General features: G+C 29.1%; 1 protein-coding gene across 7 annotated transcripts in view; it reads right to left on the bottom strand.

The window, feature by feature from the left end:
- LOC105848477 (uncharacterized) overlaps nt 1-27,500 on the bottom strand; it is a 190,151-nt gene that overhangs the window by 26,637 nt on the left and 136,014 nt on the right. For all 7 annotated transcript variants that reach the window (XM_065804192.1, XM_065804194.1, XM_065804191.1 and 4 more), the window contains 4 exons: nt 26,206-26,368; nt 20,055-20,418; nt 17,928-18,105; nt 17,635-17,846 (listed from right to left, as the gene is read on the bottom strand). In XM_065804192.1, the coding sequence (XP_065660264.1) occupies nt 17,635-17,846; nt 17,928-18,105; nt 20,055-20,418; nt 26,206-26,368 (917 nt within the window). The remainder of the gene's footprint in view (nt 1-17,634; nt 17,847-17,927; nt 18,106-20,054; nt 20,419-26,205; nt 26,369-27,500) is intronic.

The following is a 27,500-nucleotide window of genomic DNA, read 5'->3' as shown; positions in this document are numbered from 1 at the left end:
ACGTATTTTTGAATTTTTTATAGAATCCATTTCTTCGATCATAATTTTATCAGCTAAATTTCTTTTTGCTGTGTCATCAAAGTATTTATAAGCAAGATCGTGATGGTAAGCTGCATATCAACTCTATCTAAAAAATATGCACCATCAACTCTATCAAAAAAATGAGTAGCCTCCTCGACTGTAGTGGCCCCCTCGGGCCTTGGGGAGGTGAATAATCTAAAAAAAAAAAAAAAAATCTATAGGTTTACTCCATTCTTTATATGCGTCAGTATAAGTTAATCGTTCATCTAAATTAGTACCAGGACCTGCAAAGTTCATTCCAGGTAAATGCATTTCACCTGGAAACTTAGACCATGGTAGTTTTATTTTACGTGTTGCTGAATTAAAAGAACTCACTAAATCTCCTCCTGTTTTGGAAAATACAAATTGAGTTTTTAATTTTCCGCAAATAGCGCAATTTCCACGTTGCATATTTCTATAGTTTTTACTCACAACATTTTGCAAGTTTAGTGTATTTGTTTTTTTTCTACATTTAACGCAGTACATTTTATATATATAAAAAAATTTTTATATAAAAAAATGGATATTATAGATTTGTCATGGAATGCGAATAACAATAAGAGAAATAATAACAAGTTGTTTCCTAAGAGTATAAGAGGCATTATTGTTGGAAAGTCGGGTTGTGGAAAAACTACTTTATTATTGAATTTACTTTTGAGTCCTGGTTGGTTAGACTATAATAATTTACAAGATTTTGGAAAATCTCTTTTTCAACCAGAATACAAAATATTAAAGCAATCTTTTGAAAAAAAATTGTCAAAAGAAATTATTCTTGAACTATTTAATCTACAAGACCAAATAGAGAAAATAAATGCAAACCCTGCGCTTATAATTGAAGACATTTCAAAAAATTTAAATGAGAAAACAGATATGGAGTGTAAGTTTTTTGAAACGGAAGAAGATGTGCCAGATCCTCAAGATCTAGATATTCATAAAAATAACTTGATGATATTTGATGATTTACAATTAACAAAGCAAAATAATTGTGAAAAGTATTATATAAAAGGAAGACAGTAATGTAGATTGTTTCTATCTTGCAAAAAATTATTTTATGTTACCTAGGCAAACTATACGAGAATATACAAATTTTATTTGCTTATTTCCTCAAGATTCAAAGAATTTAAATCACATTTATAATGATCATGTTTCAAGTGATATGGAAAAAGATGAGTTTAAAATTTTTTGTAAAAAAGCATGGTCAGAGCCTCATGGATTTGTTATTATAGATCTATCTTCTAAGAAAGATTATGGAAAATATAGAAGTGGATTAAGTTGTTTTTATATACCAAATTGTTGAAAATAATATTATCTTATATATAAAAATGACATGTTTGTTAGTGAGCGGAAATAGCAGTATATTAAGAACTATTTATAGCCCTATTATTCAACTTAGAGAAGACAGAGAATATGAAATGGGTCTAGTTCGTATAGATACATCTTACAGTTTTCCTAATATTAATTCTTTAAACAATAATTTTAGATATAGCGCAAATAATGGATCAACTTGGAAAGATATAAACATTCCAGTTGGATCTTATGAAATTCCTGATATAAATAATTATATCCAATCGGTTATGATAGCAAACGGTGATGCAACTTCAGCAGTTTCAAATATTACAATTGTAGCAAATAGGAATACATTAAGAGCATCTTTAACTATTGCAACTGGTTATAAAGTTGATTTTACAACTTCAAATTCAATTAGAACTGTTTTTGGTTTTGACAGGCTCCAATATATCAACTAATATAGTAAAAATAATAAGTGTTTATAGTGTACTAGTAACAATTACTAATAACTAGTAATAGAATCATCGTATGTAAATGGAGCAACTAGTAATGTTATATATTCATTTTACCCAGATGTAGGTCCTGGATTTAAAATTATTGAAAAGCCGAATTACGTAACTTATTCACCATTAATACTAAAAAAAATATCAAAAATGGAAAATAGATTGGTTGATCAAGATGGAAATCTTTTGGATTTACGAGGAGAAGAAGTAACTATTAGATTTCATACAAGAGAAGTAGATAAGTCATAAATTAATTTAAAAAAAAATTATTTTACTTACATATAAAAATGAGTAAATATACTAATATTAAAGTAAATATTTCAGAGGGACAATTAAAAAAATAAAAAAGCAATTAATGAAGATGGTTATGGAGCTAGTATTAAATTAGCCCATTCAGATCTTAATGATGATCATGTATTAGCTGTAACAAAAAGGCAATTGAATAAAATTACGAAAGCATATGAAAATGGTACTGGTGTGATCATTCACAATTCTAAAATAGAGGGTGGATTTCTAGGAGCACTATTACCTTTCCTTGGTACAGCTAGAAGATTTTTATTATCAAGCGTTGCTCCAGCTCTTACAACAGGTTTATTAACAGGAGTAAGTTCAGCAGTTGGATCAGCAATGGTTGATAAAATTGCTGGAAGGGGTGTTGTGTTCATGAAAAAGAATGGAAAAGGAATTAAAATGACTGCTGCAGGAAATGGTTTATATTTGAGACCATGGAGTAAAGGTAGTTCTATAGGTGATGGATTGTACTTACGTAGTGGAAATGGATATGCATCAACAGGATCGGGTTTATTATTAGGACCAAATTCGCCATTTGCTAATATTCAATTTTTGAATATACATTTATGATTTATTAAAGTTTTTTTAATCTTTTTAAAAAAGAAATGCCATTACATATTTTAGGAAATGTTCCACGTGAACTTGCAAAACCACTTATTTATTCTAAAGTAAAAGTAGATTTTAAAAATGTTTTAAAAGTAAAATTTTAAAAGTAAAAAGTAAAAAGTTATTTTTCTGAGATTAGAATGACTTAAAAATTCAAATAAAAGTTATAATCTTGAGTTTTGTTAACTGGACAAAAAAAAAACACTTTAAAAATAAGCTTTTTAGTACAAAATATATTTAGGCTAAAATAAGTAGTTAATTAAGGTGTTGCGTTAGTTTCATTAAAAGAAAAACTTAAATTAAAAATGTTAAGCTTACAAAACTCTGTAATATCAGAGACTGTTGATGATATTATAATAAATGTTGTTAATAATTCTGATTCTAATCTATTGATTAAAAAAGGGGATAGTTTATGTTTTGTGAATTTATTGTAAATATTTTTTTAAAAAAAATTTTTTTTTTAAAATTATTTTTACTTATTAAAATGGAGTTTAATTGCAAAAAGCTATGTAATAATATTTATTCAGATATACAAAATGATAAAAATATTAATCAGTTATATCCAAATCTTCCAAGTGCACCTGATGAAGAAAATAAGATAATTAGTGCACATCTATATCGTCTAAATACAATTAGTAAGATTCAAAAATAAATAGAGAGTGAGAGAGAAAAGAGAAATATGTTAAGTAAAAAGTATCATAGAGCTGTAAAAATAATTTCAGCAATTGATAATTCATTACTAGCAAGCACTATGGCACTTGGAACTATTGGAATTGGCTTTTTAGCAACAATAGTTGCAGCACCAGTAGCTATCACATGTAAAGGTGCAGCATGAGGAGCAGGTGTTTTATCATTAATAGGAGGGCAAGTTAATAAAAAAATTAAATTTAGAAGCAGAAAAGCATGAAAAGATTAAAGTACTTGCTGATTCAAAACTAAATACAATAAGTGACTATGTTTATAAAGCTTTAGTAGATGGAAATATAGATGACAATGATTTTAAATTAATACTTAGTGAACTTGAAAAATTTAAAGCTATGCTTGAACAAATTAGAACAAATTCAAAAGAATTAATGAATGAACAAACTTAAGAATCATTAATTAAACAAGGAAGAGATGAAGCAATTAATATACTCCAAAGCAAATTTAGTAAAAATGTAAACGTCAAAACATAAAACGTGAAACGTAAAACGTTGTGCTTTTTTATATTTATTTATAAAAAAAGCAAAATGTCATTTCTGAAAATTGAAGATCCTGAAATAAGGGATATAATTGTTAAAGATTACTTAGATACTAAAAAAAGAGTAAAGCAGAATGATTTAAATGAAAGGATGGGTAAAACTAATTTAGGGTCAGGCTTAGAAAAATTGTACAAGCCATTAATTGATAGACAAGATGGTATAAAAGAAAACATATAAATTGCAAGATCAATCTGATAAATTAGCACTCACTTTTTCAAATTATTATCCTGAAGCAAAAAGAGAGATAATGATAACTGAAACTAAAGAACTTTTACCATCTCATGAAGAATCTAGAAGTATGAGACTAGGAAAAATTGCAACAGATTATCTAAGAATGTATGCTAATAGTAAAAAATCTACAGATACTACATTTGGGATACGTGATGAAGATGGTATATTTTATATTGGAAAAAAACCAATACATATTAATGATAATGATATAACTATTGATGATGAAAAATATTATGGTCCTCCTGGTCTTTGGGAATTGATAGTAAAGTTTAATCCTAATAAAGGAGTATATAATGAAGATGATCTTAAAAAATATCAAGATATATTAATACAAACAGATGCAATTACTTCTGAAAACTCATACAAACCAAAGTCGTCTCGTAGTGGAAAATACAGAGAAATAATAGCTCCTATTTGGAAAGAAGTAAAAGAAAATAGGAAGCGTGAATCAAGAGGAAAAGGAATTGGAGGTATAGTACAAACTATAATTCTTCCTAGCGACTATAATGCATTAGTTAATAGGCTTTATTTGTGTATAGCTGCATGGAAAGCACGTAACACTGGAGCAAGAAATGAAGGTGTTAAGGTTTGTGATCAATTATTACGGCGAGATGAAATGGATAGATCACAGTATAAAGCAATTTAAAATCTTTTATAATTATATCTCAGTGCATATAAAAAAAATATATAGTACATAAAAAAATGCTAATTGTTAATAATAAGAGATATAAAAAAATACATATTGTTGGAGGAAGTGGTATATTTGAAACCATAAGAGATTTATTTAAAAGAGTAAAAGCGTCAAATGTAACAATAGTGTCATCAGCTATGTTGAAGAAGATGGCTACTACTGATTTAGGAAAAACTGCAATAACAGCTGCTAAATCAGCAGGAAAAGAACTTTCAAAATCAGCGATAGAAGCTGCTAGAAATGCTACAGTTGAAAAAGGAAAACAATTAATTGATAAAGCATCTTCAAAAATAGCTTCACAATCTGTTAATAATAGAATTGATGAATTAATTTCAAGTTTTGAAGCATCTGAAAGGCCTACTTCGCATGGAAAAAATAATGCAGAAGAGGTAACAACAAATATAAATAAATTGATGATGGGGTCTGCAATAAGATCAGTAAAAAAAGACCCATGCAAAGTAGGCCTTTCAGGACCATGCAAAGTATCAAATAAAAATGCTATAAGAATAGAAGATTAAGTTGAAATAGGACAAGGCCTTCGACTTGCATAAATTTAGCTTTCGTAAATTTTTTTATTTCGTTTTTAAGAATTGTCAATCAAAATAAAATTTTTTTATATTGTATATAAAAAAATAAAATGACAACTTCTGAAGTATTTAATTTTACAGAACCATTAGAGATAGATAATGGAATTGAAAGATATATAGAAAATAAATATGATCCCATTATTGGCACAAATCTAAATAGTACTGCAGAAATAAAAATCAACATTGAGGAACAAGGTGTGTTCGCACTTCCATCTAAAGCTTATCTCTTATTTGAAGGGCAACTTGTTAAAGCTGATAAAACAGCTTATGCTAATGCAGATGCAGTGGCGCTTACAAATAATGGTCTTATGCATTTATTTAGTCGAATAACATACCAATTATCAAACAAAGAGATAAAAGCTGTTTATTATCCAGGTCAAGCAACTACAATGTTGGGAATGCTTAATTATTCAAATGACTTTCAATTAGCGCAAGGATTAAATCAATTGTGGTATAAAGATACTACATCAACAGCAGTACTTGCTGATAACACAGGGTTTGCAACAAGACAAGCACACACATAATTCAGAAACCAACTACAAAAGGAACATTTTCATTTTGCGTACCTTTAAGACACATTTTTAGATTCTGTGATGATTACGACAAAGTTCTTTATGGTCTTAAACATACAATAACTCTTGTAAGACAAAGTGCAATTTTTAGACTTGCTGCTGCAGCTGCAGGAAAAGTTAATCTTAATAGTATATCATTGTTAATGCCAATTTTGATACCAGCAGATGCAGAAAGGTATAAACTTTATAAGCAAATCGAAGCAAAAGTGCCCATTCCAGTAAGTTTTCGAATGCATCAGTGTGATACTACAACTGTTCAACAATCTACTTCATTTAATTGTCAATTGGCCGTAAAGATATCTAATGAAAATCCAAGATACATTATTGTCGGATTTCAAACAAATAGATCTAAAAGCGACCAAACTGTCAATTCTTCAATATTTGATCATTGTGACTTGAAAAATATGTACATTATGCTTAATAATAATTCCAGATATCCTAATGAGGATTATAATTTGTCATTTCCAAATCAGCAAATTTCAAGAATTTATAGAGAAGCATCTATGTTTAAAGAAAATTTTTTTGGAATGAATGAATTAAACGCAAACAGCAATATAAGTCCTTCTGACTATAGAGATTTATACCCACTCTTTGTTTTTGATATTAGTAAACAATCAGAAATATTAAAATCATCAATAATACAAGTACAAATTAGAGCAACATTTAATACAACTATACCGGCTCTTGTAATATCTGATAGAATCATGGAACTTCAATCAGATGGTAATAAATTGAGTTTTAATTAAATTTTTGAAAATTAAATTTTTTTGAAAATTATTTAAAATTTTTTTTCTTTATATAATAAAAATGTATTATACAAAGAAAAGTTTAAAAAGTTTATTAGAAGAAAATAACATTTCAAAAACATCTGACAATATCGCTACATTGATAATGATTGCAATGGAAAATGGGTTATTAGATAAAGAATCTATTATGGCTGAAGTGAAAGAAGTAACTGATAAAAGATCAGTTGGAAGACCTAGAATACGCCCAGTAAAAGAAGAGAAAAAAGAAATAGATCCAAAATATGAAAGATTAAAAACAATTAAGAAAAAACCAGTCACTATTAAATTAACAAACATGAAAACAGGAGAAGAAACAGTATATAAATCCTTATATAGTGCTATGTGTGAGACTGGTCATGGATATAGATATCTTGAAATGCGTGATGGTAAGATTGATAATGGTTATAAAATTGAAATACCAAATTCTGAAAAATTAAAAAAATAAAATCTTGTCATATAAAAATGGATATTGAGTATTTACTAGATGAGGCTGTTCTAGATATAACATCAACAATTTTAACCCCTGAACCTTTTATATATATTGACAATTACATAAGAGCAAGAGATTGTGAAATATCGAAATATTACTTATTATTGTAGAATTCGAGGATGGGGATCCATTTAAATTTCATATGAAACTTTAAATATGAAATATTGACAAGAAAAAATATTTTGAAAAATGACATTAAGAAAATGAAAATTAAAAAAAATTATCTTGCTATATAAAAATGGAAAATAAAACGGTGAAAGAATTAAAACAAATCGCTAAAGAGCGAGGAATTAAATATTATTATAATATGCGAAAAAGCGATCTCATTACAGAATTATTGCACACACAGATAAGAACAGAGTATCTATTTGATGAGCCTGTTCCAGATATATCATCAACAATTTTAGCTCCGTCCCCTTTTCAGCCTATTACACAAATTAGAAAAGAAATAAATATAAAGATTAGTTCTCTTGCAGATTGGATTTTATCATATGTTCCTGATAAAATTAAAAAAACAGCTAATGAAAAGATTGATGAATTAAAATCTACAGTTTCAAATTTGTATCAAAAATATGGAATTAGAAATCCGATAGAATTTAAATTATCACAATCAGCTGTTAAAAATGTAACAAATCATTTTTCAGTTAAAGGAATAAAAGGATATGATGCTATATCTTTCATGAATGCTGCTAAAAAAAGTGCAAATAAAATACTAACCGAAAATAGAAAATCAAAAGTTTATATAGTTCTCACTTGTGAAATGGAGCGTACTGATATTAAAACAGGAGAAACTATAATCACATATGCTCCATTTAGAACGAGTAATCAAGTTGTATTAGAAACAACAGATTTAGATGAGTTTTATGAAACATCAAAGCAGAAAATTTTAGAATCCTTATCATCTTTTCAACAGTTAGGATCAGGTTGGAGATTTGTTTCTGTTGAAAATATGGATATCAATTTTATTGAGTATAATCCTATTAAAGCTAAATCATACATTCCACTTGATAAAAATTTAGCAAATAAAAATGCGATAATTAATATAAAAAATGAAGATAATCAATGTTTTACGTGGTGTATCGAAAGAGCATTAAATCCAACAGATAATAATCCTCAAAGAGTAGATAAGGAGCTTAAAAATCAAGTTGAAAAAATAAACTGAGATAAAATAGATTTTTCAGTAACTTTAAATCAAATTTGAGAAGAGTAATCAAGATATCAGTGTCAATGTATATGGTTATGAAAATTCAGAAGTTCATATTTTGCACGTATCAAAGAATAATGATCGCAAACATTTAATAGATTTATTATTAATCTCAAATGGCGAAACGAATCATTACTGTTTAATAAAAAATTTAAGCAGATTACTTTCATTGCAAACATCAAATAAACATTGCAAAAAAACACTATTGTAGAAATTGTTTGTTAGGGTTTAATTCTGAAGAATCATTATCTAATCATAAATCATATTGCAAAACACATGATTCAGTATGTATCGAACTTCCACAACCAAATTCAACAATGCAATTTCCTTATCACAATAAATCAACGAGAGTTCCTTTTGTAGTATATGCTGACTTTAAAAGTTTTATCAAACAAATTGACACTTGTGAACCCAATCCAAATGAATCTTATACTAAACAATACCAAAAACATATTCAAAGCTCATTCTGTTATTATATTAAATGTTTTGACAAAAGTTTTTATCAAAGCAGTCCAGTCACATTTACCGCAAGTAGTGAAACAGATGATGTTGCATAAATTTTTGTTGATAGTTTACAAGAAGATATTAAGAAAATTTGTAATACTATTAAATTTCCAAAAAAGATGGTATTTACTCTTGAAAACAAGCATGATTTTAATGCAGCAATATCATGTCACATTTGTGGAGAAAAACTTGGAAAAGATAAAGTACGTGACCATTGCCATATTACTGGAAAATATAGAGGTGCTGCTCATCAAAATTGTAATTTAAATGATAAAATTCCAAAATTCTTTCCAGTACTATTTCACAATTTATCTGGTTATGATTCTCACTTATTAATAAAGAAATTATCAGGAGGGAAATTGAGTTGCATACCAAACAATGAAGAGAAGTATATTAGCTTTTCTAGAGAAGTTAAAGTGGATGAGTATATTAAAGAAGGTAAGAAATTTGAAGTTAAACATGAACTTCGCTTCTTAGATAGTTATAGATTTATGCCATCTAGTTTAGATGCTTTATCAAAGAATTTAGCAAAAGACCAGTGTAAAAATATTAGAAAATTATATTCAGGCAAAAAATTAGATTTGTTACTCAGAAAAGGTGTATACCCATATGATTGGGTTGATTCTATTAATAGATTTAATGAGACACAATTACCACCAAAAGAATCATTCTTTTCAAAATTAAACGATGAAGATATAAGTGATGATGATTACTCACATGCACAAAATGTATGGAATGAGTTTAATTGCAAAACATTTAGAGATTATCATGACTTGTTCAATGTTTCAGATGTGCTTTTACTAGCTTTCTTTTTTTAAAAAATTTTTTAGAGATGTTTGTATGTATTGTTATAAATTAGATCCTGCTTGGTATTATACATCACCAGGATTAGCTTAGGATGCTGCATTGAAGAAAACAAAAGTAAAATTAGAACTGCTGAGCGATTACGATATGATCCTAATGATAAAGAAAGGAATAAGAGGTGGAATCAGTATGATATCCAATAGATTAGGAACTTCTAATAATAAGTACATATATGACGCATATGACAAAAGAAAGAATCAACATTCATCCAATATTTAGATGCTAATAATTTATATGGATGGGCAATGAGTAAACCACTTCCAACACATGGTTTTAAATGGATGGACGAAAATGAAATAGAAAACTGGAAATCAATTTCATCTATACTAGAGGTAGATTTAGATTACCCTGAACATTTACATGATAAACATAACGATTATCCACTTGCACCTGAAAATTAAATATTGATAAAGTTGAAAAATTAGTTCCCAACTTGAATAATAAGAAAAAGTATATAGTACATTATGAAAATCTAAAACTAAATAAAAGATTAGGTCTAAAGATTACTAAACTTCATAGAGGCATAAAGTCTGAAGAAAGAGCATGGCTAAATGAATACATTGAACTAAATACAAACCTTAGAACTAAAGCAACGAATGATTTTGAAAAAGACTTTTTTAAACTCAGAACAATTCAGTATTTGGAAAAACAATGGAGAATGTCAAAAACAGAGTTGATATTAGATTAGTAACAGATAGAAGTGAAGCTATTAAACTAGCATCAAAACCAAACTTTGAAAGTAGAACAATATTTGATAAAAACTTAATTGCAATACATATGAAAAGAACAAAATTAAAATATGCTAAACCAATTTACTTAGGAATGTGTATATTGGATTTAAGCAAAACTCTAATGTATGAATTTCATTATGATTACATAAAGAAAAAATATGCTGATCGAGCAAAACTATTATTCACAGATACAGATTCTTTAGCATACGAAATTAAAACAGAAGACTTTTATGCTGATATTTCTAAAGATATTGAAGACAAATTTGATACAAGTGAGTTTAACCCAAATCACCCAGCAATTAATAATGTAGGATTTAAAGTTGGTCTTAATAAGAAAGTAATAGGAATGTTTAAAGATGAGGCTGGAGGATCACAAATTGAAGAATTTGTAGGACTCAGATCAAAGTTGTATTCTTACAAAGTACACGGAAAAGATAACAAAAAATGGAAAGGAGTAAAGAAAAATGTTGTTAAAAAGTATATAACACATGAAGATTACAAAGATTGTTTATTAAATAAAAGAGATTATATTAGGAAAATGAATGTAATAAGATCCCATTTACATGAAATTTACACGGAAGAGATCAATAAAATAGCATTAAGCGCAGAAGACGATAAAAGAGTTATTTTAGAAGATGGTATACACACATTAGCATATGGACACTACAAACTAAAAGAAAATAATTTATAAGTCAAAGAGCCCAAGGGGTGGGGGATAGGGGTAGTGAGTCCAAATAATCGTATTTTTATGTTATCCGGGTAATCGAATATTTATTTTTTTAATTACCCGGGTACCCGGGTATCCGGGTAAAGAAAAAAAAATTTACCCATACCATGTTGTGTTAATTAAATTTAAAATAAAATGCAACAATTTTAGTTTTAAATCTATTTTTTATTTAAAAAATAATACTTTAAAAATATAAGTTTGTCAACTGTTTCCATTTTCAACTGATTTCGGGTTTTTGTGATAAAAGCTGAAGCTACCGAAAACACTCTTTCACGTACTGTTGACGTTGGTTGTATTGTCAATAATGCTGTAAAAAGTTTTCCAATAGAGTCACCTCGTTTTGAACAATCTTTCTCCCACAACTTCATTTCTTTTTCCAATGTGGATTTTCTCTCATTGTTTTCTTTCGGAACAGTCATAATTAATTCAATTGTTTTTTGGAGTTCATCATAATTTGAAACCAAACCATTATTTGAAATTATTTCTTCATTTTCAATTGTTAACTCTGTATCCATCTGTGTGTTTGCAGGATCTTCATTGAACAGCCTTTTGAAGGTTTCTTTAGCCAATAAATGAATAGAACTTTTTTTTAAATAAGTAAAATGGCAGGTAATCTCTGGTTTAGGATAATTTCCAGATTGTAAAAAACGCTAGAGTGATACAACATCCTCATTTCGTCTTTCTTCAATTCTTTTCTTCAAAGCAGTGAACATTTTCATGGCTAACTGTGCATTTGTTTCTTTTAGTTTGTTTAGCAAAAAAATGCATACTTCTTCAGCTTTTAAAAGATTATTATTATCTTTACTGAGCTTTTTAACAGCAAGCTCAACCGGTTGTAAAACATGTGATATTTCTTCTAAAACTTTGATATTTTTTTGTGAACATTTTTGCTGACCTAATTCCATTAGAGCCTTTTGTATACAATCGTATATTTTTATGAAACGATTTACCATTGGTATTATTGAGTTCCATCTTGTTTTGCAATCGAGTAGCAATCGTAACTTTTTGCCTTCTTGATCTATTATATGCTTTTCAAGAACACTGCTTCGAACTGAAGAATATTTGAAAAATTTAATAATTTTTCGTGTTTCATCAAGAATTTTGCTAATGTCTTCACGAAAGATTGGTAATTGTCTAACTAAATCATTTTGGAAATTTAAGTTACCATCAAAAGCAAATGCATCAGCTACCTCATCATTTTGTTCGGTAGTTTCAACACAATCATTATCTGCTAAATTTTCATCATATTCTAAATTCTCATCATCTTGGAAATTTGTATCAACTACCGCATCATCATTTGTAATTAAACTCCCACTTTTTTTATAAAATACATCAAGTACAGCAAGATGTATATAGCATGGTTGTAGCATAAGATGTTATAGCATGGTTGTAGCATAACTGAGAAAATAGTAAAATATTTTTCCCATATTTTACCATGACTGATGCTCCATCATGTGTGGATCCGACGATATCATTATCCATTTCAATTCCATAATCTTTAAGTTTTGCTTTTACCAAATCGATAGTGGCATTTGAATCACAAGAACCTATTATTGCAGATAGACCCAAGACTACAGGTGGCTTTGTTGCTGAATGAAGAGTGATATTCATGAACCTTCTAACGTTTATATCACTCCATTCATCGACAGTAATACTGAATCTCTCTCCAGATTTTTTTTGCTCTAATAACGACGCCATTAATTCTTCTTTTTTTTCTTTATAAAAATCCATTATATATTTCATTACCGCTGTTTCACTTTTTGGCATTTTATAATTATGACTTGCTACGAAACCCCTAATGGCTTCAGATGAAGTAATTCCTTTGATGCTAAATCCATCTTTTGTCGCACATTTTGCCAATATTTCATTCAATGATTCTCGACTTATGAAATTTATTATTCCATTTCCAACTGATTTTGTGTTTTTCGAAGAAGACGCATCAGTTTCATTTGTGTCGCCCCAATTTCTTTTTTGTAAGGATATGCTTTGTAATTTTAAATGATTAATCATTCCAGTAGTATTAGATCCCGGACATTGAATTATAGATTTGCATATGTTACAAACTGACTCCGATTTCTCTTTTTTTGTAAAATATTTCCATACCTCTGATTTTTTCGAAGACATTTCTGGGTATATGTAAATAAATCACTAAAATAAAAAATCACAACATAAAAATTGAAAATTGAAATTTATACGTATTTAAATATGGATTTATTACTTGAAATTTAGTACATTTTACTCAAAACACTTCACTTACCAAAGGCAGCTATATATATTAGAAAATTAAGTATTTATTTTATTTATTTCACAAATTTTTTTTTAAATATTTCACTTTCTTGCAAATTTTACGTTGTACAACTTCAAATTACAAATGTTATTTATTTTATGTAACTTAGTTAAAAAAAAACTTTTGAAACTTAGTTAAAAATCAACGGTTGCTAAGCAACTTTATTATAGAAGTAAAAGAAGAAAAAACGGTAGAATACCGATACTCAATTGATTAATAGCTAAATGAATGTGCAATATTTACATTTTTTTGTTTAAATATTATACTCGATGCTTGAAAAAAATATTCCGAGTAGTCGACTACTCGGAACTTGCTTATAAAGTATCAATTACTTGGGTACTCGGGTAATCGATAATCGTAATTGGATTTCCTAGATAAGGGTGCCCAAAAATTAGTTTTTTGAGAAAAGAAATAATTTATAAATAAAAATGGAAAATAACATTTATAAACTTGTCAATGTTGAAGGAATAATTCTACCCAATGAACCACTAACAACTTTCAATTGATCAAAGCAGCAAAAGTATTAAAAATAAAACAATTTAGAGGTGTATTTGCAAGAGACTAGTTACCCAAAAATACAAAAAGAAAAGAATGTGGAATATTAAATACAGGAGATTCAAGTATGAAGGGATTTCACTGGATTTGCTGGTACAAAGACAGAGATAAAAAACTAAGTTTTGACTCTTATGGGCTACCACCTCCCGTTGAAATTGTTGATTATTTAAAAAGTCCTGTTTATTATAACAGTGAAAGAGTTCAAATTGCAAATGCCTCATTCTGTGGACATTGTGTTTATATGTTTTGAAAAAACTAGATGAGGGACATGATTTTCAGATATTGATTGACAGACATGATTTCAGAATATTATTAATAATCTATGGTAATTTTTTTATATTGTATGTAAAAAACAAAATGCCTGTCGATATATTCGGTACTGCTACTTCAGATGTATATTCAGATGGTTTAATAATATCTGAAGCTAATAAATTGTTCATTCGTACAGATGGACTAAATAATGCAACTAGTAATAATAATATAAATTCTAATAAATTAATAAATTTAGCAGAACCTACTAACTCAAAAGATGCTGCTACAAAAAATTATGTTGATAATAAATCACTTAGTATTAATGAATTAGGAATAGTACCAAATTCAAGTTTAACGTGTCTTGGATTAAAATCCCAGACTATTCCACCAAACACAGGTCCTGATGCAACAACAGTTTTAGTACAATCTTATGGTCCTGGTATACTCAGAAAACTATGGTTAGCATTCCAATGTATTTCTTAGAATATATGTAGATCATGCACTTGACATAGGAGATTTTTCTACTTCTACAGCAAGTGTTGGAGATAATAATATTCTTTTAGCTTGTGATTTTTTATTCGCACCACTTGGTGGTCCATTTTATGCAAACTCTTTACAAGGTTGTAATGCATATACAGCTAATGCACTAGGAGGTTACTTTACACTTGATATGCCATTTACTACTAGTCTAGTAATTCAATTATACAATAAAACTAGTCAACCAGTTACATATTGGATACAACCTCATATTAAATTGACTAATCAATACCTAAATCATTGTCATCTATTCAATTATACTCAGGAACATTTAGATTTACAAACACAACTTATGGTAAAGAATATATATTAGATGCTCCAAACGTTGCTAATGAAAGTGTTTATCTTAAGTATATAAGAATGCATGTTATTGGAGTATCTGGAAATTAGTGGGAATCTAGAGTACGCATGTATGATGCATACAATTCTTCAGTAAATACTAACTCTGTTATACAACCTTGGACACCATAAGATGGACAGGGTTATACACTATTTCAAGGATTTGATTCGAATAGTGTATGTGGTAGTATATCATCTAGTTTAGAAGAGTTTTATCTTTTTTCGTGGAACGGTGCTAATATTAAAACATTTAATAACGAGTGATCTGGACTATTGTATCAATCAAAAGATACAATTGATTCTACAACTATTATCTCATTTTACGGAAATTTATCTGATTCCATGCCTAGTGTTCCTACTGAAAGGAGATTAGTAGTTACATTAAACTCTGGAGATGCACAAGTTGGACAATCTGGAAGTCTGGAAGTTTTCATGTAATAGAATATGCTTTATTTTATGCGTAGGACCTCAATGAGCTTAGATTTCGGTTATGAAATCAATTTGGCTTAGATTTCAGTTATGAAACTATAGCTTAACTTAAAAAAATCATAAAAAATTACAAAATTTTTTTTAGCTCAGAGTTTATAGTTTGTAACCATAATATATTAATATATTATGGTTGTTATACTACCATTATTTTATTTTGGCTCAGAAATTATAGTTAGGACTATAGTTGAAATGAGTTAAGAATTTTATAGATAGTATAATGATTCTCCAGTAAAGTACTAACTTTCTGTTATAAACCCTTGGACACCCTATGACGGACAGAATTATACAGTATTTCAAGGATTTGATCAGAATAGTGTATGTATATATTGCTCATCTGGTTTAGAAGATTTTTATCTTTCTTCGTGGAACGGTGTTAATATTAATTCATTTAATAATGAATCATCTGGGCTATTGTATCAATCAAGTAGTGCAATTGGTTCTACAACTACTATCTCATTTTACAGAAATTTTACTGATTCCATGCCTAGTGTTGGTAGTGGAAGGAGATTAGTAGTAACATTAAACTCTGGTGATGCACAAGTGGGGAAATCTGGAAGTTTTACTGTAATAGGAAATGTTTTCTATTATGCTTAGGTTATAAAACATGCTTTCTTTTATGCTTAGATAACATTTACGCTTAGATTTCACTTGTGAAATTGATTTAAAAAATTACAATAGGTCTTTCAGACCCATAAGAAGTAGCTCATAATTTGTAAGAGAGTTTGTAACCATAATATATTAATATATTATTGTTGATATGGTTGAAATATGATATGAGAATATGGATAGAGATATAGTTGAAAAAAAATGTGCTGGAACGCCCTTTTTATACTACTCTTAACATTTTTTACTCAGGATTCTATTTTTTATCTGTATAAATCAAATCTGTTCTTGTACAGAATACTGTTGCCATATCTGTAGCAGATCTTCCAATGACGTCCTTTTCTCTATGAATATGATCACAACTTGTCTCGGCAGTTGGGGATCCCTTTAACATATGAGCTATTTATTTTGAAAGCGACATAAGTCTTATCAATAATCCTTTTCAAAAAAATCAAGTTATTGATAAGAATAATCAGTACATAAATGTGTCGGTTCATTTGTAAAAATTTCACAAATATAGTTTCGAATATATTTCAATATATGTTTTTAACACAATTGGTTTTAATTATTTTACAAATGAAGAGTTACCATTACATTGTATTGATTGTTATCAATAACTTGATTTTTTCAAAAAAGTGACTTATGCTTCTTTCAAAAAAAACGGCTCATATATACATGTTTATTCTTATATACATTGTTGCTCGAAATTTCTTGCAGAATTAACAGTCTTACCATGATAAAAATATGATCTTGTATCATTAAATAGCACAAGATTGGTAAAAGTATATTATAGCTAAATTATATTGTTGCTCAAGAGTTTAAGCTATTTATTTTCCATAAATCACTTATTTAATTTATGATAGAGAGAATGGCAAAAGAACCAGGAATTAATCTATATATCTGTTGGTCAAGACAACGAGAAACCACCTTGATTTTAGTGGTCCCCTTGGAGCAGAGGCAGTAGAAATGTCTCTGACTCTGCTAAATCGTTTTTCAAATGACTGCAAAAACTCTCAGTACTTTTCTCAGATTTGAAAATTTTTACTATTGAACAGGCTCACAAATGACAAAATAACAGGCAAAAAATATTTTTCACAACTTAAATAAAAAATAATAACTGAAACAATAAAATTTCATAAAATGAAATAAAGTCAGAAAATAAGTTTTTAATACTAAAAATAAAAATTTTAGTACATACAAAATCTATTGTTACGACTGCTAACCAGTTTAATGATTTATTATTTCCAAAGGACATTCCATACCACAAAACAACTAAACCACAAATAAAAATATTTCCAACACAAATAAACCATGCTATGTATAAACACCAATTCGAGAAACAATTTTTTTTTTTAATTGAGGAAGAGTTTGTTTTTTCAATAACAACATTTGTTGATTTTTGGGTTGAATCTGAAAATGCAAGAAAAAACTTAAATTTCAAATGAAAAAATATAAATTTAAAAAGCAATCGCACAAAAAAAGTTCTCTTACTGAAGCTCTTAGGGAGAGATTTGGATGGACTTTGTTCCACATAATTTTCACTATCAAGTGAAACATTAGTTAAATGGTGTCGAGTAACACTTCGAAGTGATTTTTTTAAACGAAAAAATTTTAATAGAACTAAATGGATAGGCATCTTTATGCAAGTAGAAAGAAAAACCACAAAAATCTAAATTCATTAACAATGATTATATGTTATTTAGTTTATTAATAATTATATATATATATATATATATATATATATATATATATATATATATATATATATATATATATATATATATATATATATATATATATATTTTTTATTTTTGTTTCTATTTTTTTTTTTTTTTTTTGTTATTCACCTCCTCAAGGCCGAGAAGGCCACTACAGATGAGGAAGGCTACTTATTAGTGGTTATAACCCTCTCTCAACTCTATAACTCCGAAACACGAACCTTAGGGAACAAGGCCGCTGCGCGGAGAAACAAGTTGAGCGCGGTACTACCAGGGACGTGGTGGGGATCGAACTCGGAACCTCTCGCCTATGAAGCGAGCGCTTTACCACTACACCACTACCGCATATATATATTATATATATATATATTATATATACATACATATATATATATATATACACAGTATGCCAAAAAAAAATTGAACAGTTCAAAAATAATGTCAAATTGATTAAATTCCATGGGAATTAGTATCGAGTGGGGCCTCCTTTAGCCTTGATGGCCTCATCTAGATGATTTGGCATTGAGTTGACCAAATTTTGGGTCTCTCCTATTGTTATATTATCCTATGTCCTCATTATAGCTTCTTTCAAGTTGACTTTGCACCTAAATGCTCGGTCGCCAATATTTCTATCCAAAATGTACCACAAATTTCCTATTGGATTTAAGTCCAGACTTTGAGATAGTCATTTCAAAACATTGATACTATTTATGTAAAAGTATACCTTTGTTTTCTTAGTGGTATGTTTTGGATTGTTATCCTGCTGGAGTATGAAATCGCTTCCCATTCTCGATTTTGAAGTATATGGTTGCAAGTTAGCTTTGAGAACTTAACAATACATTGAAGCATCCATTTTGTCATCAATAAATGTAAATTTCCCCACTTCTTTTCAACTCATACTACTCCAAACTATCACATTTCCTCCTCCATGCATTACACTACCTCGCAAACAACTCAATTTATAAGTTTCTCCTTTTTTTTGCCACACTTTTTTAACTCCATTCGAAGAGACGAGATTATATTTTGACTCATCTGACCACAAAATTTTTTTCCAATAAGATATTATCAGCATTTTTAAGTACTTCAATGCTAATTCCAATCGACGTTTCATTTGTTTAGATTTTAAAAAAGGTTTATTACGAACCACTCTACCTCTATATCCTTGTTCTCTTATACAATTTCTGATTGTTTGAGTAGTCACTGATGTTATGATCTTCTTGAATTTTAAAAGCTAATTTAGCTACCGAAACAAATCTATTTTTCTTCACATTATGATGGCATTAATAATATTTCGATCAATTGCACTAGTGGTCTTGCATTTTTTTACTCTACCAGCCACACTAGCAACAGTTCCAATCAGATTATGCTTCTTAACAATTGAGAAAATGAAGTTATGCTTTGACACAAATAACATCAGTGTTTTGGAATGGCCATCTTAAAGTCCAGACTTGAATCCAATAAAAAATTGGTGGTATTTTTTGGACAGAAAAATCAGCAAACAAACATTTAGACGCAAAGATAACTTGAAAGAAGCTATAATGAGGACATAGGATAAAATAACAACAGAAGAGACCCAAAATTTGATCAACTTAATACCAAATCATCTAGATGAGGCCATCATGGCTAAACAAGGCCCCACTCAATACTAATTTCCATGGAATTTGATCACATGCAAAGAAATTTCTGATGAATTAAAAGTTTGTTTCAAGGAAGAATAAGATCATTTCATTGTTTTTAATTATTCTTCTTTTTTTGAAAAAAACTGTATTTATGACATCATAAATAAAAAGATGGGCATTAAGTACATACTTCAGCGGAGAAATTGGGTTTGGGCAGATATTTCTAACAATTCTTTTTTCTTATATATTTACATATTATTTACATAAATTTGAATACATACTTGTGTCTTTGTTAATGAAAAAGTACTCCTATTTTCATCTTCTGGTTTTTCTTTATTCACACGAGTGTAATACATTGCACTTACCATCATTGAAGTCATAATTAAAGAAACAGCAACAGATAATCTTTGACACCTGGTAAAAGTACTTTTAGGTAGCCGAGCAAAAATTGAAAACCATAAATGTTCATCGAAAAGATTTTGTTCTGCTTTAGATGTAAAAACATAAGTAAAGTTTTTTTGTTCATCCACTGATGCTACTGGTATTACACAATCTAATGTACAAGAGCCACAATCTGCAGCAATCCACCGACGTCCAATAAAAGTAAATTGTTTTTTGGTTTGAAGATCGTTGATTATTATATTTCTACATTTAAAAATAAAATAAAGTTACTAATACATACAATAAAAATATTTTGAAAGCATTATTTTAAAGCAGATTAATTTTTTTTTTATATTAAAATTAATACTTTTAAAGCAATTGTTTATTTACAATATTATTATAAGCAGTCATTGTTTATTTACTATTTGAAAAAATCACCAAGCAAGACCTTTGACTACATGCTGTGTCCCATATATACTTTTAACTTTTTTTTTCACATTAGAGTTTAAAACAAAGATTCTAAACAAGAGAAAAATTTATTTTAACAAAAATTCGGAGTCCCATATGACCCAAAAAAAATTTAGAACTTATTTGAGCTGTAAGAAAATTATATCAAGATGTATTGAGCACTAGAAAAATATTATAAAGTGAAAATAAGCCAATTCAGGTGCTACTGAACATTCCAAATCAAGCTTAGGTACTTTTAACTGATTGCATCCCAAAACCATATCTATTGCTCTGGAGTATCATCGGAGGGCCTGAAGCAAAACTGATGTCAAAAGCAAAGTAATTCATGAGTTATTAATATTTTTCTGTTTCATTTCATTAGCTGACCCTTCAATTTTTTATGTTTTTCCAAAAAAATCAATGAGTTTTGTCAATATTTTTGGTCATTTAATGCATTTAAAATGTTTTACTATAATTTTACTAATATAAAGCTCTAGTTTCTAGTGGTTTTTAAGTTATCATAGTTAAGTTCAAAATGACTCATTTTACAACCTTTTCTACATATTTTTGGAATTTTTGGAAGAAATTGATGCAAAATAAAACTTAAGTACCTTAAGTTACTTTAACTTTTAATTTTTTTGTTTTTTTTGTTTTATGTTACATTACTTTTAAAGCTTTAACCCCTTAAGGACCAGGCCCGAGATATCTCGGGTCATGCTATATGGTCCAAAAAGACCGAACCCAAGATAACTCAGGCAGTCACATATTTTATGTTTCATTATGTATTAGCCCAAAATAATTCGTGAAAATAATCTTATAACAATATTATTATATTAAATCAACTAAGAATCAATCAAATTAATAATATTTAGATTTATAACAGACTTTGTTCTTATTATGTCAATATCTAAGTTCTAAACATAAAAAAAAAAATTTAATTTTTTGGTGCATTTATTTGAAAAAATATTGGTCCTTAAGGGGTTAATAGTTTTATTTAACTTGAATGAATAGATGAGGTCATCCTACCCTTTAATAATCTTTGACAGGTTGTTAAATGATATCTTCATGAATTATGACTCCATAACAATTAGCCAATTTGGGACATTTTTCATCAACTGTTGTTATCAAGTGATCAAGTTGAGCTCCCTGAATAAATTTGATTTTGTGGAAAAAGTTGAGCTCCCTGAATAAACTTGATTTTGTGGAAAAAGCTCATAATAAATAACCTTTAAAAATCCCACCATATGCAAAGCATAATTTTCTAGACATGAATATTTTGCTTTGGTGTGATTTGCGAAAGCTCATCTTGTTTTCTAATCTTTTACACTTTACATTATCATTCGCTATTCACTATTCAAATAACTATTCACTATTCATCGCCTGTTATTATGTGCTTTAAAAAAGGGACACCATTATTGCAATTGAGCAGTGAATCGAAAATAGAGATTCAATCCATTATGATTTGTTCACTCAATTTGTGTGGCACCCATACATCATAATGACAAATGTATCCTTACCTATGCAAATTATTCACCACAGTTTTTTGAGATACATTATGTAAATCAAAGAACCGTGAGATGCCATGATGAGATATTGATCGTCTGCCTAAGCATTCTAGACCTTCACATGACATAACAACAAAACAGAATATTGTAAACCAATTCTGGCATACGTGTTTGGTTCTGGCATTTTCCCTGTAAATTGCATATATATGCGAATATCCAGCATTCATCATGTACTACATTGATTGATCGAAGGACAGTACCCATCAACACTGAGATCAGAAAAAGGAATAGCAGAATTTAAATTAGTCTCACTAAGACCAACCTAGCCTGGTGAATTTTGAAAAGGTAAGACTCAACTGATGTGAGGTTGCTTTGCAGACCATAAATATTAGTAAAGATAAATTAAAATGGTTAGATGGTGAGGATGGTTTTTTATGTCTAAAATTTTGGATTATTTTTTGCATGATTTAAGTTTAAAGAGGACCTGACTCATTCATAGATAGAGCACAAATTTCCAAGCAATGAACTATGTAATTTTCTCAGTCCTGTTAATTAACCCTAAATTGTAACGCAGGGCTCCTTATAGGCCTTAACAATGCCCTTCAATAGCATTAATGGGGACACCATCCATGTGCAATATGGCATTTTAATATTCTGATATTTTACAGCTGTTGATGGAATCAGCCTCTCTGAGAGCTAGCACAAAGTATGAGAAATCTTACTACCAGCATGCCTCAGAACCATTAAACTGAGTTTTAGAGCTGTACCCTCATTAGGAGATAACAGGGCGAGTTGCGTAGCCACTATGCAAGAGGCACAAGTAAAAACCTTTGAGAAGAGTCAAAAAGATCCAGCATTCATTATACTGGGCAGGAAACAATGTAACACATTTTATTGATTCCAAAGACTCCAACAGTTATACATACGTATACATATGCATCAATTCACCTACTTTTCATGAAATCAGGTTCGAATCCTTTGACCATTCTTTATGTGTTTTCGCTTAGCACCGCTTCACTCTATCACCTTCCTTTTTTTTCTTTATTGTCCTCTTTCTTCTCAAGACTGCACTCTTTTAGTGGTTATTTCTGATCAAATTGACCATGCCCTTTCTCTTAACTTTTTACCATAATTGTTGTTATTGGTGAATTTAGTGCTCATCACACAGAATGACTTAGCTCTAACGCCACTGAACCTGCTGGCACTAAAGCCTATAATTTCTGCATTCCTCAATCTCTTACTCAGATTAGTTAACTTTATGACTTGTTTTCCTGACAACCCTAATCATTTAACTTCACTCCTTGATTTGTCTGGCCAAGCTTGTGTTCAATTTCTCCTTTTTCTCCTTTAGTTGGTTCTGACCATGCAATGATCTCTTTAAATCTTTCATCTTGTACTTCCTTTTTGGATTCAACCTATCATCGCACTACATACTACAACCCTAAGGTTGACTGGGATTCTTTTCACAATTTTCTTCATGACAGTCCTTGGGCTGATGTATTTTCCATCTTAGTTGAAAAATGCGCCTCCTATGTAACCTCCTGGATTCAGACAGGAATGGATGCTTTTATTCCTTCCCATCGGTTCCAACTCAAGCCTCATTCTACTCTTTGGTTTTCACCCTCTTGAGCTATATCTACTCGTAATCATTTTTTTCATCTTTTTTAAAAGAACAACTCTCTTGAGAATAAACAGCTATTTATTATTGCAAGAAATTGCACTGTCAGATGCTAAGCTCCATTATTCTCAGTTCACTAAATTGTATATCTTATCTCAGAAATTAGGCTCTAGAGACTTTTAGAAAATCTTCAACAGCGTTGCTAACAATGATAAGTCTAACATTTCAACTCCCCCATTCATGGGACTGATCTTATTACCTCTCCCAAGGATAAGGTTGAACTTCTGTTCCAATTAAACAGGCTAACCCATTGTTAGACATTCAAATCAATCCAGCTTCCGTTACTAAAATCATATCTTGATTAAATTCTTCTATGGCTTGTGGTCCAGACAACATTTCTGTCACTGTCTTACAAAATTGTTCTCCAGAACTCTCTTCAATTTTTTCTAAACTATTTAATAAGTGCTTGACTGAGTCTTATTCTCATCTGTTGTTCCAATTGTTCCAAAAATCAAAAACTCTGAAGAGCATTCTGACCCCTCCAATTATCACCCAATCAGTCTTTTTCTTTCTTTTATTAGCAAGGTCTTTGAGTCTTTGATAAACAAATTTCTCACATCCCATCTTGAGTCAAATAACTTCCTGTCAGACAATCAATACGGTTTTTGATCCTCTCGCTTTACAGCTGACTTGCAAACTGTTTTGACTGAAAAATTTTATCATGCATTAGATGGAGGCAGAGAGACTAAGGCTATTGCTCTTGACATATCTAAGGCTTTTGACAAAGTTTGGATATGCTGGGCTTCTCAATAAGCTTGGTTCAAATGGTGTATCTGGGAAAGTTTTTGAGATTATCAAACAGTTTCTTTCTAACCACTTTATTTAAGTCATCCTCCAAGGTCAACACTCGTCTTTATTTCCAGTAACTTCTGGGGTACCGCAAGGTTCTACCCTTTGTCCTGTTTTATTTCTTATCTATATGAATGAATTTCCCAACAACCTTACATCTAAAGTAGCTCTTTTTGCTAATGACTCAACTTTATACTACTCTCTTGACAAAAAGTATTTTCTTTTCAATCACTTAGAACAGGCAGCCGACCTTGAATATGATTTCACTTCTGTAACAGACTGGGGTTCACAGTGGCTTGTGAATTTCAACTCCAAAAAAACTCAATTATTTACTGCAAGCAACTATCCCAGTAATGTTGACATTCCTATATTGATATGTGGCAACCCTCTCACTGAGTCCTCTTTTTTATGTCTTTTTGGATTATCTTTTGCTACTGATCTTTTAGATTTTTTATGGAAATCATATGTACAAGCAATTCCTAAATTAGCATCTGCTGAGGTTGGTTCTCTTTATTGTGATCGTCATTTTCTTACTCTTAATTCAATTCTCTACCACTACAATACTCTTATTCATCCCTTACTGTTGTTATATTTAGGCTGTTTCTTCTGATGGTGCTCATTTTCTTCTAAACAAGGTCCAAAAACACATTGTAAACCTAGTTGGATCCACTCTGTCTGCTAAGCTTGAGCCACTCTTATCATGATAAAGTTGCATCTCTTTCTTTTTTCTACAAATACTATCATGGTCGCTGCTCAAAGGAGCTACCAACTCTAGCTCCATCAACAAAAACTCGTTCTTGCTTCACTCATCATACCGCAAAATCTCATTAATTTATTATATTTGTCCCTGCATGCAACAAAATTTTTTATTTGTCTACTGTTTTTCCCCGCACTTCAACCCTTTGAACTCTCTGCCATCATCATGTTTTCCTGACTCATACAACCTTCAAATTTTTAAGTTTTCTGTCAACTGTTTCCTTGCTATATAACTTTATTATTTTTGTCTAGTAACTCCTAACTTAATAGTGGCTGCTTGCAGCCTTGTTGGGAGTGAATCAGAACAAAAAAAAATATATATCTTTCTGTTGGCTTGCATTGCGTGTTTCACTTGTTAGAAACAAAATAACATCAAACACTTAAAGAACTTTTGATTTTGCTTCTGATAAATTTATGCGCAAAATACAAAATTACTTTTTACTTAACCCAAAATAACATTAAACATGTTTCAACATAAAACGACAATTTTATCACATAAAACATGACCTGAGGTCTTTCAGGTCTTAAGCAGCCGTAGCGCAGTGGTATAGCACTTGCCTCAGAAACAAAGGATCCGTGGTTGAAACCCCACCCTGGGCAAGTTTTGCAACGTTGATTAGGAAGGAGGTGTGAACTTTTAATTAAATGCTCATAGGTGGTGCTTTGTTATAAGACCATATGGACTTCTTGGGGCACTTAAATAAAAAATAAAAAGAAGACCTGAGACTTATAAGATCTCAGGTCATGTTTTTACACAGAAGTTAAATATTTAATAAATAGTACAATAATTTTCTAATTACAATCAAAATATAAGCAACTTTCATGTTTATATCATGTACCACTCTGCAGCATTGAAAAAATTAAAATAATGCTTACTTTACATACCAACCTCCACCACTATTATCATGCCACAGTCTAATAAAGTCTAATTCACCAAGAGAACTATGTGTAGTCATTATAAAAACATCACAACTTGCTCTTTGAAAACATTCTCTTTCAGCATCTCTTAGACGTCTCACTCCACTGTCATTAAGGTCACCTGTTTATACATACATACATATATATATATATATATATATATATATATATATATATATATATATATATATATATATATATATATATATATATATATATATTATATATATATATAAATATATATATAAATATATATATATATATATATTTATATTAAGTGCATATATATATATATATAAATATTATGTGTACATATATAAATTACGTGTATACATATATATATATATTACATGTTTATATATACATATATATATATATAAATTTAACCTGTTCATATATATATATCCATTTGATGTTTGCATAAAGCATGAAACTCCAAGTCATATATATATATATATATATATATATATATATATATATATATATATATATATATATATATATATATATATATATATATATATATATTTAAAAGTATATTATCTTGGTTCTTGGAGGAAGCAAATTCTTATAAAAAATTTAAAAACAATATTTATTTTATATAAACTATTGGATTAAACTTTATGGCTTAAAAAGCTATTACTTTAACAAAAAAGTAAACTATTTATTGAGTTTTTTAAAATGAACTTCTTTGAAACTTGTATTTTTTTCACACTTTTTAAATTATTTTTAATCATCTTAAAAACTTTGCTTCTTTTAAGAACAAACATGAGACACTTTTGAAAAAAAATTTTTTGATAATGTTATGGACTTTCTTAATGTTTAAGAATCTTGTGCAACCTTTAAAAATGTTTTATATCGCCTCAAATTATTACTAAGTTTTTGTTTTAGTAGATGGATAAGAATGGAAGGTTCCAATGTGCACTTTTTGAAAAAAAAATATGGACACCCTAATATATAAACATATTATTAAACATAATAAATTCAAATTTTTATTGTGCTAATATATTCATGCCTAAAAACAATCAGCCATGTAATACAAAACAATGAACAAAAAACTTTTAAAAATATAAAACTACAGTGGAGTGTACTCCATCACAAACAAAATAAAAATAAAAATATGACAACAACTGCCTATTCACATATCTTAAAAGTAAAAATTTGCTTTTATTTTTACACTTAGATACCAGTTCATTTCTTTTATTTAATAAGTTCTTATTGTTCAAAGATGTTATTCATATCATTTTCATATT

This window comes from Hydra vulgaris, chromosome 08 (genome assembly GCF_038396675.1).
Source record: "Hydra vulgaris chromosome 08, alternate assembly HydraT2T_AEP".
In the NCBI taxonomy this organism is placed as follows: domain Eukaryota; kingdom Metazoa; phylum Cnidaria; class Hydrozoa; order Anthoathecata; family Hydridae; genus Hydra; species Hydra vulgaris.
Note: the sequence above shows the minus strand (reverse complement) of the source record. Positions and strands in the feature narration are given on the sequence as shown.